Below are 13,506 nucleotides of genomic sequence, written 5' to 3'. Positions count from 1 at the left end.
CTGGGTGGACGTGAAACTGAAATCTGTCTCTGGAGAGGTTGTGATAAAGAGACACATTGTATGTGGGCGCCTCGGGGCGATTGCAGATAATTATTGCTGTCTGGAAATGTTGACATTTACTCATTATCAATCTACAATTCACGCCATGCTATTGGGATGTCAAACTTCCCACTAAGTTGTCACCAAACAAACTTGTACCAGCACTGTGGGCGTCCTCTAGTCACAATCAGCTGGGTAGGGTTGTACATGTACTCGGGTGTCCTCATCAGCCCACATCATATTTCTTGATTATAATGTGACGATGTTCATATCTGCCGTCCTATGGGCCAGTCACAATCACATGTAACCGTATTAGGGGACTATCGGCAGGAACTAGAGGGTCAATGTGGTAGTCTTCAGGCAACTGGTGGGCAGTAGACCCTGGGTTGGAAAATTATATTCCTAAAAGGCTCGAATGGCTTGAAAGTACTGGTGGATAGGTCAGACCCTTTTACTGACTTTGTGTAACTTAATCTTACCAACCTGGATTCTACCTTCAAGAAGGTGCTATTCTCAGCAAGATTCAATTGGTATGTCCTCACCATCGCACAAACACAATATTTTCAAAGTCCTCATCACTTTTCAGTTACTTTTATTACACAATTTCCACTACCATTAAAATAAACAACAGTGTTTCACCGTCACTGGAATACAAAATATAATTTTGAAACAAAACAGGTAGGCTTCATTGATATTAGCCGGACATTGACCACATCACATCTTACACAAGTTCATTCAGTCTCTATATTTATTGATACATTTTATTGGCAACACAAGATCCAACACACTTTAATGCACAGACAATTGAAGGGGTGAGCACAAGAAAGAATGAACTCCACTTCATTTTGAGAAAAATGGGTTTTTGCACCAGGTCAAAATATTGGCGACAATGACAGTCTAATGGATTAAGCATTGTACTTATCAGGTTCTTCCTTCCAGTGTAACTGCTGTATTAGGCCCATCACTTGTTTCAAGACTGGTACCACATTCAGCAATGCTTTTGAGTTTAGTCCATAGAGGGCAATCAGATAAACTAAATGGTACCAACAAATTCCATTTGCCAACAGTATGGGTCACCGGTCTCTTGCACGCATCCATTCACTTAGTTAACAGCAGATGCCCTGTACGAGGGCCTAGGGCTTTTAGAATATAGAATCAGCACCACAATCGGAAGTACTTGGAACCAACTGATCCAATATCAAGCCAATACTGACAAAAACTTAACAATTCAGATAACATACTGTCGAAAGAAGACGAATTGGAAAACAAATCCAACAATGAACAAAGCATGACCTAAGTACAATTTACATACTGTGTTAAAGCCTAACATCTCTCTACTGTGTAAAGGGCAATGTATATTTAGTTGTTCATACACCATACTTTCAGCTTGCTGTCTAAGTCTTAAAACTTCTTGGATGGAAATCTAATTTCCTATATATGAACACCGTGGAATTATGGCCACTGATTCTCAACGGTGAAAAGGACAATCCATGTATTCTATTTCATACTGATATTGAAAGAGTACAGTCCTCTCCTCCTTCTAGCCACTTCTACCTCTTTCCAATTAGTTGTGGCTGGCCCATTATTTTGAAGATGAAGGCAGCAATCTTCTCGTAACAGAGGAACATCAGGGCAGCCGTAAGTACAGTCTGCAGGAGTTTGGCTTCAAGGCCCTTGAATAGACCAAGGATGCCATTTTTACTGGAAAGAAAGAGGTCTTTATTAGAAAATTTGCTTTCGATTGATCCAAGTTTCCCTTAATGATATGGGTACGTGGCTTGTGTATTACAATATAAATGGATATCTGGTGCTGTATTATTCAACAACTATCACAATCACGTGTATTCAATAATAGAAAGGCATAATTCCTTGGCAGAATGAACGTAAGTAAACACGGTTTATGTGGCTGACAGGTCACTCAACATTACAATCCAACCAGCACCAAGCGCAAATATCAATTTACCGTAACAATCCAACAAGCACCATTCGCAGACTTGCCGAGCTCTTTTCATTGTAGCCAGACTGAAAAAGGAACATAAATGGCTTGAAGCAAATAAAGGGAGAGGAGAAGATTTTAAACAATAACAACAGATTGTATGAGAATTATCAAATTTTTCCAAAAATATGGTAAAGGACTCCGCTCTAATTAAGACGTGGTTTGGCCATTTCTGAGCAGAGATTGGATTTCTTCATGTGGATGGAAAAGATATAGTTTGGGGCAGTTCTAACAGTACAACTTACAACTTACCCGCACTCTAGATTGCACTAACTGTAAGGGGTAAGTCGCCAACGTGGCCACAACTTTTGCCACAGCACCGATGGAAAAATAAACTGCACCATTCAACTCCTGCAAGAAACAGATGTGATACTTAGGCAAGTTACTTATGGTATCATCAAGCATCAAACTTGGTGTGCTCACTACTAATGTTGGTGAAGGCCAGTGCCACAAATTAAGTAATTTTGTTCTGTGTCCCTAATTTTGTATCAATGCCCAAAGTCTTGCAAAAATCTACATCCGAGACTGACAGCACTGTAGGTAAACTGCTCGGTGAAGCGAAGAAGCAAAGTTGGATGTATGACGCCTGTACATCTTGACTACTTCTAAAACAATACCCACCGCTTGTCTAGTGAACCCCTGCATGTATCTTTTGAGGGCTTCATAGACCATAAACTGTATGGCTGGGTTGGCAGCAAGGATGAGTGATGGAAGGGTTCCACTCCACAGACCGGACCAGCCTTCTAATTTCCACACCTTCTGGAGTGCATCTGCCAAAAAATGAAAATGAAGTGTAGATCGGAGGACGGTCTCTCTGCATAACCAGAGCATACTCAACAGGCTATACGGAAGTAAGAGCTGTTTTTCGGTCCCAATGCATCATGTCAGTTCTCAATGCAATTAATTACATCTCAATAAGCACAAATATACTCATGATTTCATAAGATACCTTAACTTTTATTAACCCTACCTAGAATCCCTGTATACAATGGCATTTTCTTCTTTTCCAACTCCTTTGTTTTGAACTTGGCTCCTTGCATCTTTAACCTTGTGTACACAACCCACAGAGGATTGGTGGCCAGTACATTGATACAAGCTGCAAGTAGATATTCATAAGTAAGTTTGTAAAAAAATGAATTCTAAGAGGAAACAGAAAAGTTCATTAGCAATCCTGGAGGGTAGCCAAGTGGCTATGTTCATTGCCATGGTCACTTGAACTGGCTGGCAAATTTTGAAGTGAATTCTCCCCTGTCAGACGTCATGGAATGAGCCCCCTCCAATGTTTGATGCATCTTAGCTCCCGATAGGACGTCCTGGGATTCATGTACTGCTGGTGAGATTGGTTCCCCACTCTCTTAGAACAGTTGACTATTCCCGAGTGCAAGAAACAGCAATTGCCCTGCAGAATTTAAACATAGTTGACCTGACCTCTCATGGAAAACCCTCAATCAATGTTTTCCGATGATAGTACCATTTAAAGATTTCTGACAGTGGTCAACTGACCTGCTATAAATGCAATTCCGAGATCTGAGATAGCACCAGGTTTGCTGTTATCGTAGAATGCAACTGCTTTCAAACCATTGTAGACATAGAAGTACACAAAGTAAGACGTTGTGATAGTTGTTAGGAGCGGAAAAACGCCTCGGTAGAGACCCAAGCTGAAAAAAACAGATCTAGATGAGTTAACTTTGACTGCGCAACAGATGATTTGAGTGCCACAGGACTAAAAAAATATGATCAATTTGGAGATTGAGCAGCAGTGAGGCTGAATTCCAATACCAACACACTAAACAGTTCTGAGGACAAAATGTTCATAAGATTTTTGAAGAAGTCCATCAGGATATGATATGAATTAAGGTAAAACAATAGTGACTCCATCTTGCTGATCTTAGGAACACCACAACACTCTCAAACACTGAAATTGGACCAGATATTGTTCAGAGGCCATTTAGACCATTGATAACAATGTCCTCCTTGCAATACTTTCACCATTTTGTGGGGTTTGGGTGAGTTCTGGTGTGTTTTGCAATGATAAAATGGAGTTACTATAGTTTTACCTTAATCGGAGAGCAGAGATGCAATGTATTTTGATACTTACAATCGTTCTTCTTTAAATATCTCGGCAATAACGGCAGGAGTGGATTTGGCCTTCCTTTGATCATCAACTGAAAGAGAATTAAATTGAGCACTGAATGTCTGTAAACATTCTTCAAGCCTGACAGAACCATGTATGTATCATACCAGCACTGGAAATCTGTCCATACATTTATACACTTTTACAGCTCATTCTAAAATCTAAAAGAAGAATTGACAATTCTGGTGTTCAGAACATTTTGAAGTTCACTTAGACCAATCCAATGGACATACATGTAGAAAGTGGAAGAACAGATTCGTCGGCTAATCCACAGGATGTTTAGAATAACCTTGCATAATCCATGACTATTATTGCAAATACACTCCTTCCAGATTGCTAACTCTTGGAACAAAAGTTTCTTCTTTAGTAGCTGAGGGAGAAGATGGTATTGGTAGTTCTTCCCAACCAGCAAAGGTATTATAATAACTTCATTGGACTTACTTTGTAATCTTGTCCTCGCTGTGTCGAGCGGATAGAAGACAATCATAGATGTGGCCATACCCTGCAGAATCATTGAAAGTTCATCAAGATCTGGCTATTGAAATGACTTAAGTTAAACCCAAATATCATGAAATTTTCAGGAAGTAAGTATGTTTTATGGTGTACTTATTTCGTTTCCTTTAAACCTGATGGACGCTGTTTAGGAATAGGATGACCGCCGGCGCCAGGACATCATGACTCTTTGACTGAGTGAAGGATTATCACTGATTATTTGACAACTGTTAGTGTTCACTGTAGTTGTGTAGGCTATCACTGTAGGCCTATATCATATGGGCATGGCTGCATCATCATCATGCATGATGATCATGATGATGCGCTGCATTGATTGATGGGAGTAGGCCTAGTTTTTCTCTCCACTCCATGACTTACCACAGCTCCTGCAACTGCATGGACCAGTACTGGGTAACCGAACAATTTTTCTAGATCGTATGGCATATTGAGAGTCTTGTAATTTCCCTAAAGTTCCGATGTCCAACAATTTTTCTCATAAAATCTATTTTTAGATACTGTGACCTGAGCGCCACTATCGGTGATGATATAAACCCATCCATATTTTCGGTGGCGTCACCTGTTATTACTAATACTAGAAGAACTTTGGCATCCCTCAATGTGTAAATCGAGGATGTAACAAATCGCGGTCAAAATCGCATTAGAAAACTTGCTAAAAACCACAAATCCAAAGGGTGTATTCACCCACTATACCTTTCAACAAGTATTCAAATTACACAAGTGCAATAAAGAAGTTTTGACAAGACACGTAGTTGGGTAACTTTCATATATGGAAAGTAGAGGCTATGAGAATTTTTTTGGGATGATGATCATGATAAGATCAAGATGATGTGTATTGCAATCGCAATGGACCTCTGGCTCTGAAAAGATTTAGTCAGAGAGGCAATTTCTGAAACAGCACATTTTATTTTCTGATTTCTGATTAAAAACAGAATGCCTGCCAATCGGAATGAAGACGAAGATACTTTCAAGATCCTCCTGGCAACGGACATCCATCTTGGCTATGCAGAGAAAGATCCCATCAGGGGGAATGACTCAATCATTGCTTTTGAGGAAATCTTACAGCATGCCAAGAAAAATGAAGTAGACTTTGTCCTACTGGGAGGGGATCTGTTTCATGAGAACAAACCCTCACGCTATGTGCTTCATTCCTGTATGCAACTTCTACGAAAATATTGTATGGGAGACAAGCCTGTGAGCTTTGAGTATCTCAGTGATGCATCTGTTAATTTCTCGGAGAGTCATTTCCCGCATGTTAACTATGAGGACCCCAATCTTAATGTTGGAATGCCTGTGTTCACTGTCCATGGAAACCATGATGATCCTACTGGCCATGGCAACTTGTCAGCAATTGACCTTCTCAGTGTTGCTGGACTCGTCAATCACTTTGGTAAAAATCCTAATATCGAGAAGATTGAGGTCAGCCCGGTATTACTTCAGAAAGGAGAATCTAAGCTAGCGCTGTATGGTATTGGCTCCATTAGGGATGAGAGGATGTACCGCATGTTTACAAATGATCAGATCAGTATGTTGCGGCCAGAAGAGGACGCAGACTCCTGGTTCAACGTTTTTGTAATCCATCAAAACAGAAGCAAACATGGCCCCACTAATCACATACCTGAACAATTCTTGGATGACTTTTTGGATCTGGTTGTCTGGGGTCATGAACATGAATGTCGCATCGAACCTGAATGGAATGGGACACAGAACTTCTATGTTACTCAACCAGGTAGTTCTGTTGCTACATCGCTTATTGAGGGAGAAGCAAAAAAGAAACACTGTGCCCTGTTAAAAATTAAGGGCAAAGATTTCAAACTTACGAAGATAGAGCTTGAGACAGTGCGCCAGTTTTATATGGAGGACATTGTGCTCGCAGATACCACTCTAGATCCTGGTGCTCATGATGCTAAACACAAGTTAGAGGTGTTCGTGGATGAGAAAATAAACAACCTACTAGCAAAGGCTGGTAAGTGATATTCAGTTTCTGTGTCGACAGTCTCTAGACATGGGACATTAGCATGAGAGGAAGTTAAGGGAAAATTCATCCTTTAGTTTGATTCCTTTGCATGTATACACAATTTGTGCTTGCTTTTGTGGTGGTTTGAGAAAACATCATTTAATACAACCAGTCTGTATGATTATGAAGGTAGAGGAACAAAATTCTCGCCTTGTTAGATTTGTGCTCTGAAGAACTTTTTATATTTTGTAGAGATCTGAATTGCACCAAGTGTGATGACTTCTCTTTGTCTTGCAGAGGACGACCGCATCGGTAACAGGAAGAAACCGGACAAACCTCTGATTAGGATAAGGATTGACTACACAGGCTTTGAGCCTTTCAACAAAGCCAGGTGAGTAAGCTAATTACCCTAGACTGTGAAATTAAGCTTACCCAGAAAATTCTGTTAAAAAACACCAGTAAGCCATTTTAACTGTTCTCTGGTTGCCATTTTTTGCTATGCAGCTATGAATCAAATGAATCCAGACAGTGTTGTTATTTTAGGATATTGTATCTTTCAGATTTGGTCAGAAATATCTAGACAAAGTTGCAAATCCGAGAGACATCATTCATTTTCATGAAAGAAGAGCTACTAAGTCCAAGGACGATGATACAAAAACAGGTATGATAGATTTCTGGTTGGCAACGTTCCCTCTTACCATAAAAAGATCGACGCTCTCTGACTTGGTCTGATATTCTTAAACACCCAAGTGAGAATATTTCATTTTTATAATGGATGGATAATGTATATAGCCTTGGTTTAACCACAGAGGTTTGGTGGGACAACCATAACTGCTTTGGTTGGTGCAAACTGTGAAGCATTTCAAAAGCATTTCAAATTTCAGCTCAATATTTTTCTTATCTATCTCTTATTGTTTCAGACCCTGAAGCCATGAACATAGCTCTGCAAGGGAGCCGAGTGGAAGACATGGTCCGAGAGTATTTCAGAAATGCTGAGGCCGTAAGTAATGTTTACATTTTGAGTTGAAAACTTCGGTACAGTAGTGTTCATCCAAATGGTTTACTTTGTTGTTAGCCTTGTAAAACATCATGATTGACTTTGAAAACAATAACCAGAGGGCAATATGAACACTGAGAGAACACCCCCAGGGTCATTTATTTCAGCCTTTTGGTCATACCAAGATCATTGTTGTAAACGATTTATGACAGAGGATTCGTTTGTTGTCTAAAGCCAGTTGTCATCTGGTAATCTCTGTGACTGTTTCATTTCTATAGGACAAACAGCTCCATCTGTTGACGGAGAAGGGACTAGGTGCTGCTGTGACGGAATTTGTTGACAAAGAAGAGAAAGAGGCCATTTCTGAATTGGTCAAACATCAAGTGGAGAAAACGCAGGTGAGGTTTATTATCATTAGGTCAGAATCTTGCTAACGTTTAATTCCCATCCTAATCAGTTAGCAAAGCTATTTACCTGGCCCCTTATATTTCTCTTAACCACACACATAAAAGAATCCCCTTTGATGTGTTACTCAGTATATTACTTTTCGACGATGTACAATAATGGACGAATTCCTCTTCTCTTGGGAGACAAAGTCACAACCTGTGTGTTCAATCATCAATGGAGACAAAGTCATAGTCGGTCTTCATCAAAACATGTTATTTTACAGACTTACCTAAAGAACCGTAACAACTTGGATGAGACAGTGATTGAGAATGAAGTCATCAGGTACAAAGAGGAGAGGAAGATGAAGGCAGGGGAAGAGGAGGCTGAGGTTGAGGAAGCTGTGAAACGGTCCAGGGCTAAACAACCCAAGACTGATGGTGATGATGTAAGGTATGCCAGAATCAAAGTTTTCTCCTGACAGGATCTTTTATGAAGCATGACTGGAGGTATAAAATCACAGTGTGACGACATGCCCGACAACTAGGGACCATAAGTAAGTGAGTAATGGGCAAATGACCAAAGATTGGATTTGTTTGTTACCAGAGGCAAGACCACCCAGATTTTTGTCAGCCATCTCTCTAGAGTACCAGAATGCCTAATTCATGATGACTTGGGATGCTTATGATGAACTTGTTGTTTTCAGTTCAGTACTGGAGAGTGATGATCCCATGGATTCTGACGACTCCCGGGCAACAACAAGTCGGGGACGCGGCAGAGGACGAGGACGTGGACGAGGGACAAAGGCTGCAGATACCAGCAGTACCCGTGGTGGCAGGGGCAGCCGGGGTGGACGAGGAAGTCGAGGGGGCAGAGGAAAGAAAGCAGTAGTAGAAGAAAATAACACCCTGGCAGATGCTTTTGGTGCTCCTTCTAAGGGTAGAAAAGCTTCAAGGAAATCAACAAAGATGTCCTTCATGTAAATAGCTATACTCTCAAGCTTTTCCTAATGGAATCAAAACTGCCTGAGAGCTGCCTTTGGAAAGCTCATTAAAGTTGAGGGGTCAGATATACCCTCCCAAATTAGGCCAAATTCAAGTGCACTGGAATGTTTGTAATTTAACATTTCTATCTTCTACTGCATATCCCCAATGAAACTGTCCTCAATTCTTATCCGTCTGCTGTCCTAGGTTACTGGGTTAGTCAAAACTGTTTTTGAAACTTGCCGATAGGTTGTGCCTTTGTCTCAGACAATGGGATAATGGACAATGTGATAATAATATTCAGAGATACAGGTAAGGTAGATGCCAGTGTCATGTTCATAACTGTTCTTATTTTCTTCTGATTATGCTGTTGCTTCAGGGACTCTGAAGAAGATGATGATATTATCATATCGGATGATGAACCACCGCCACCAGCCCGTGGCCAAAAGAGAAAAACTGCTCCATCTCAAAAACGGGGAGTTATGTTTGATTCAGGAGACGATGATGAGGAAGAGTTCTCATTCAAACGTAGACGTTGATTGGTACTTGAGCCTGTGTAAGACAATTCTGGGTGGTTGGTGCTCATCTACAAGATCGTCCACGGTGAATAAGTTAATACACCACTGTTCAGTTTGCCAGAAATATATACTCAAGGGAGTAGATCTGAATAGACACTAGTTTAGTTGGTATGAATGTGACCATATATTTTTGTTAAGATGAAGGTACTTCAGAGAATGTTTGTTATTCGAATGGCAAGTTTCTTATTGTAACAGTATTCTCCGCTGCAGAAATGCACCAATAAAATTAAAGAGAATAGCAGCATATCTGTCTTCTTTCTTTGATACCTGCCAGTATTGGTTGTGCTGTTATCTTTAACATGAATTGAAGAGGTGATGACTACTTGTATTGAGTGTTTCATAAAGTGCAAGTTGGTTGTGATGTCGGACATGATTGGAGAGCTTTTACATGAAGTTTGTGTCTTGATTGTGCCACCAGGTTATGCTGATGTTCGTCTCCATGCAGTGTGGTTAAATAGGCCATGAATCGACAGTTCATGGGTTCCACATTTGTCTCCAATATAATCGAACAGGATTAAAAACTAACAACAGATTGTACTGTTGTCTCCAGCATAGTAGACTTTGCCCTGAACTGACAAGCAGGTTGTGCCACTGCACGTGTGACCAATATACATGTAGTTGAATAGGATGTGAAACTGCCAGGAGATTGTACTGTTGTCTCTGGATTTCATCTACCGAATTCATCACTGGTAACGTAAGTAATTCAACACGTTTTCTTGTAGACAGTGCATGGGACATCACACCTTTTCCACCCAGTGGTCGTTTTGGGCATAGTTGGAAGTACGATACACCAGTAGGGTAGGTCATCACTGGTCAGTTTCAACGCCAACATACCATACGTAGTCCCCCGATAAAGCTTAAGGACAGCTAGGCACTCTTCTTTCCTCGCTTTGCGGATCACGGGCAGTTTCTTCCGTCGTCGGGACATATAGCTGGCGGAGATCGCGTTCATATCTTGGAAGGGAGGAACCTTTCCAGGATTAACAGCTTGCATACATCGCGTCTCTCCGTCTACGAGAAGGCAAGATACAAAATTATTCAATAAGTAATAATGATAATAATTTAATTAGGTGTAAGGATCAAAGGGCGCGCTCCAAATGATTGTGACCCCCGCCCCCGGCGGTTGTGACTTCGGACATTGGTTTCGGTCGCTCCGGCAAGACTATCAGGCGCCCCATCACACAAGTGTCCTCGAGCCGCCGACGCAATCGGTGGACTCGGGAGACCTGATTGCGACTTGTTCGCAATCGTACATTGTGACAAGGAACGACGAAAAGAAGATCGCAGTGGCATGGTCATCCTGAGCTCAGGTTTTTGCCCCAATCGTTACAGTTGTCTTCAAAGCAGACCTATCATTCATATTCTATGCACGAACGCATCATCACACTACTATCATGACTACGCAGATATGCAATCTTTACTCAATCGACAATAAGGTTACGCATGCAGTGATATCCAATTATTAGTCGCATGATTTCCTAAGTTTTGGCGGCTTGGCGACCAAAATGGAAAATCACGGCCACGCCAAGCCTACTCGTATCACACAGGCTTGGCTCCCCGTCTCGCATATTTCTTTTCATGGGTGAAAACGTTCTGAATCTCACCAGGGTGACGGTACCAACAAGTGACTACATTCTAAATAGATGTACTTACTTTGCTGCACAGTTGGGGCTGTAGTGGGCGGGGCTGAAACAAGGCAGCAAGGTATAATAAATATGAACGCATTCAAAGAGAATACTGAGCCGGACCATTAATTAGACAACTTCACTGTACGTTGTCTGATGACTTCTAACGGCTAGTAATTATTCAGCCATCTCCACGGCAATGGTCGACTTCGAATTAGGTTTTGTCTCATTGGCATCGGTCACATCCGCAATGACCAACTGTTTTAGTCTGGTGTTTTAACATGACTTGATACCTGTGAACGGGTTTGTTCATTGCTTATGATGTAACTCCATATGTCGGTCTCCCCTGGACGGCCAGGTCGTACCCGTCTTCACAAGCATAGTGAGATGATAACTCAGTCTAAGGCAGAAGGCCCTGGTGCCTGCGGTAAGAGACAGCCAAGTTGTGCCTGTCTGCACAAGCATATTGAGATGATAACTCAGTCTAAGGCAGAAGGCCCTGGTGCCTGCGGTAATAGACAGCCAAGTTGTGCCTGTCTGCACAAGCATAGTGAAATGATAGCTCTGACCAATGTGGCGCTTCCATTTCATTACAATCTTGATCCCCGGTTCCCGACTCTTTGCTACAGGAGGATGTGCGCTTACCATGCGTAGGACCCTCACAGACGTACGGTAGTTTGTTCGTACAAACCAAGCTCTTCTTCTTGATGAACTTCTTTCCCGTCTTCCTGACAGCAGCCAAACATTTTCCCTTCGACGCATGTCTTCTTTTTGTAGGCGCCGTCCAGAACTTAAGCGTGGCCGGCCTAAATATAATTGCACATGCTTCAAAATACTTCGACTTTGTTCAAGAAACATCATTCCAACTAACGAAGGTACGACAAGGTCGGCCAGGAGTCGTCGCGGAGGGCAAACAAAAAATGAGATGTTTCAGAAATCTTCATTTTATTGGCATTGCCGGAAACAAGGAGAATCTACCGATAAGCTGATAGGAATCTAATGTCATTCCGCAATCATCTGGTATTCCAACAAAATGAACGGGGTGTAGTGATTCGAGAGGACGTAATTATAACCGTGTCCCAGCGTCTTTGCATTTGAAGTCGTGTGCCTGTCTCTCTGACCATGTCAATAGAATAAAGCGAAGGACAGGACAACTCACGATTTCTTTGCCACCACATATGCCCCGACCTTGTAGATCTTCTTCACAGAGGTATAGGCAATCAGGGATTCACCAACACTTGCGTTACAGGCCGTGACGGCTCCTGCATGTGTCTCGCTCTGGTTGACAAACTTGTAGCAATGGTCTTCATATTTTTCGTAACCAGGATGACATATCTTGGCCGCATTGGCGACTAGAAGACAAATTGCGAGGAAATTAACCAGAATATATCTGTCGGGGAGACAAGGTTGGTAAAGTGATGATATCGAGTCAGTGAACAAGCATAACGCGCATATTTATGAGTTTGCCTCGTCGTGTTTGACAACAATATCTCGTCCAATATTAGGTCACGGTCTTTCCTCGAGATTTGTCAGGCGAACCGAAGATCCTGAAAAGGGTTTTTGCGGATCATATACGACACTCGCTTTGTCGATTTCTAATGCAAACTTACCTTGAGATACAGCGCAGACGACCACTGTAAACACAGAGGAAAACGAATTTAGACTACGAGAATCATTGGCCATAAACATCATTGGATTCATATTTTGATTTCGCAATTCTTATACGATTCAACACAGAGATTTCGCAAAGCCCCTGAAAACGCCAACGACACGGGCTTTCGGGAGATGGAACGATGTTACCATTGGGGTCTTGGGGGCTCTACGAAAAACCCGTAACACATCATTAGGATTCATTCTGAAAGAAAGTGACACAACCAAACAAGTCAAAGCTACGACAAAGCTATGACGTTCGTGTTAGACAGATTATCGAGTAAGATAATGGAAGGCGAGACTTATTATTTCATCAGAAGCTGCGCAATAAGTGTAACTCACCAATGGTAACAATAACGGATACCCCGCACAAAGCCATCTTGGTGTTCTGGTCAGGTCTAGGGTTGTGGAAGCAATGGGACACGTCACCAAACCATCCAGCAATATTGTCGCATCATCTTCAGATTGGTTAGGCCAAGCCGCAGTTTTGTCACATTTCACTTTCCTAAACAGTGCGCTGTTTGAAGTCTTTTTGGAGCATCCTCATCTCCGGGGCCTTTTACTCGGCACTACGGAGCTTAGTACCAACAGAGATGAGGGAGGAGCATAAAACTGACCTGAACTGAGTGTCCCAGACCTGCAGAGGTATGCAG

The 13,506-nt window shown here is 41.8% G+C and overlaps 3 protein-coding genes across 4 annotated transcripts; 1 reads left to right on the top strand and 2 right to left on the bottom strand.

Moving 5' to 3' along the window:
- Positions 1-614: 614 nt before the first annotated feature.
- LOC135482473 (peroxisomal membrane protein PMP34-like) lies at positions 615-5,179 on the bottom strand. The gene is made up of 9 exons (XM_064762527.1): positions 5,040-5,179; positions 4,611-4,671; positions 4,134-4,200; positions 3,539-3,693; positions 3,006-3,131; positions 2,657-2,805; positions 2,288-2,386; positions 2,003-2,061; positions 615-1,740 (listed from the first exon to the last, which is right to left on the bottom strand). Exons 1-9 carry the CDS (start codon positions 5,103-5,105, stop codon positions 1,590-1,592), a joined length of 933 nt encoding a protein of 310 aa, XP_064618597.1. The 5' UTR covers positions 5,106-5,179; the 3' UTR covers positions 615-1,589.
- A 122-nt stretch (positions 5,180-5,301) lies between these two features.
- On the top strand, positions 5,302-9,722 carry LOC135494813 (double-strand break repair protein MRE11-like). Of its 2 annotated transcripts, XM_064783110.1 has the most exons (9): positions 5,302-5,435; positions 5,612-6,645; positions 6,934-7,027; positions 7,197-7,297; positions 7,557-7,636; positions 7,912-8,031; positions 8,304-8,470; positions 8,724-8,996; positions 9,380-9,722. In XM_064783110.1, exons 2-9 carry the CDS (start codon positions 5,613-5,615, stop codon positions 9,537-9,539), a joined length of 2,028 nt encoding a protein of 675 aa, XP_064639180.1. In that variant the 5' UTR covers positions 5,302-5,435; position 5,612; the 3' UTR covers positions 9,540-9,722. The 2 variants fall into 2 exon arrangements, with proteins under 2 accessions (XP_064639180.1, XP_064639175.1); XM_064783105.1 differs by having other exon boundaries at positions 5,302-6,645.
- A 1-nt stretch (position 9,723) lies between these two features.
- Positions 9,724-13,279, bottom strand: LOC135494858 (uncharacterized). Its single transcript, XM_064783166.1, has 6 exons — positions 13,196-13,279; positions 12,814-12,837; positions 12,363-12,555; positions 11,849-12,009; positions 11,232-11,264; positions 9,724-10,589 (listed from the first exon to the last, which is right to left on the bottom strand). The coding sequence occupies exons 1-6, from the start codon at positions 13,230-13,232 to the stop codon at positions 10,282-10,284; spliced, it is 756 nt and encodes a 251-aa protein (XP_064639236.1). The 5' UTR covers positions 13,233-13,279; the 3' UTR covers positions 9,724-10,281.
- Between the last annotated feature and the right edge of the window lie 227 nt (positions 13,280-13,506).

This window comes from Lineus longissimus, chromosome 1 (assembly GCF_910592395.1).
Source record: "Lineus longissimus chromosome 1, tnLinLong1.2, whole genome shotgun sequence".
Classification (NCBI taxonomy): domain Eukaryota; kingdom Metazoa; phylum Nemertea; class Pilidiophora; order Heteronemertea; family Lineidae; genus Lineus; species Lineus longissimus.
Note: the sequence above shows the minus strand (reverse complement) of the source record. Positions and strands in the feature narration are given on the sequence as shown.

Bases quoted from the DNA above. Each gene is read 5' to 3' on its own strand.
- LOC135482473 (XM_064762527.1), bottom strand. From the start codon at position 5,105: ATGCCATACGATCTAGAAAAATTGTTCGGTTACCCAGTACTGGTCCAT. The intron at 3,694-4,133 runs GTAAGTATCAAA...TGTTTTTTTCAG, and splicing joins ATATTTAAAGAAGAACGATT to CTTGGGTCTCTACCGAGGCG. The intron at 3,132-3,538 runs GTCAGTTGACCA...ATCTACTTGCAG, and splicing joins CGGAATTGCATTTATAGCAG to CTTGTATCAATGTACTGGCC.
- LOC135494813 (XM_064783110.1), top strand. From the start codon at position 5,613: ATGCCTGCCAATCGGAATGAAGACGAAGATACTTTCAAGATCCTCCTG. The intron at 6,646-6,933 runs GTAAGTGATATT...TTTGTCTTGCAG, and splicing joins CAACCTACTAGCAAAGGCTG to AGGACGACCGCATCGGTAAC. The intron at 7,028-7,196 runs GTGAGTAAGCTA...TGTATCTTTCAG, and splicing joins GAGCCTTTCAACAAAGCCAG to ATTTGGTCAGAAATATCTAG.
- LOC135494858 (XM_064783166.1), bottom strand. From the start codon at position 13,232: ATGGCTTTGTGCGGGGTATCCGTTATTGTTACCATTG. The intron at 12,010-12,362 runs GTGAGTTGTCCT...AATTATATTTAG, and splicing joins TATGTGGTGGCAAAGAAATC to GCCGGCCACGCTTAAGTTCT. The intron at 10,590-11,231 runs GTAAGTACATCT...GCCTTCTCGTAG, and splicing joins AGCCCCAACTGTGCAGCAAA to ACGGAGAGACGCGATGTATG.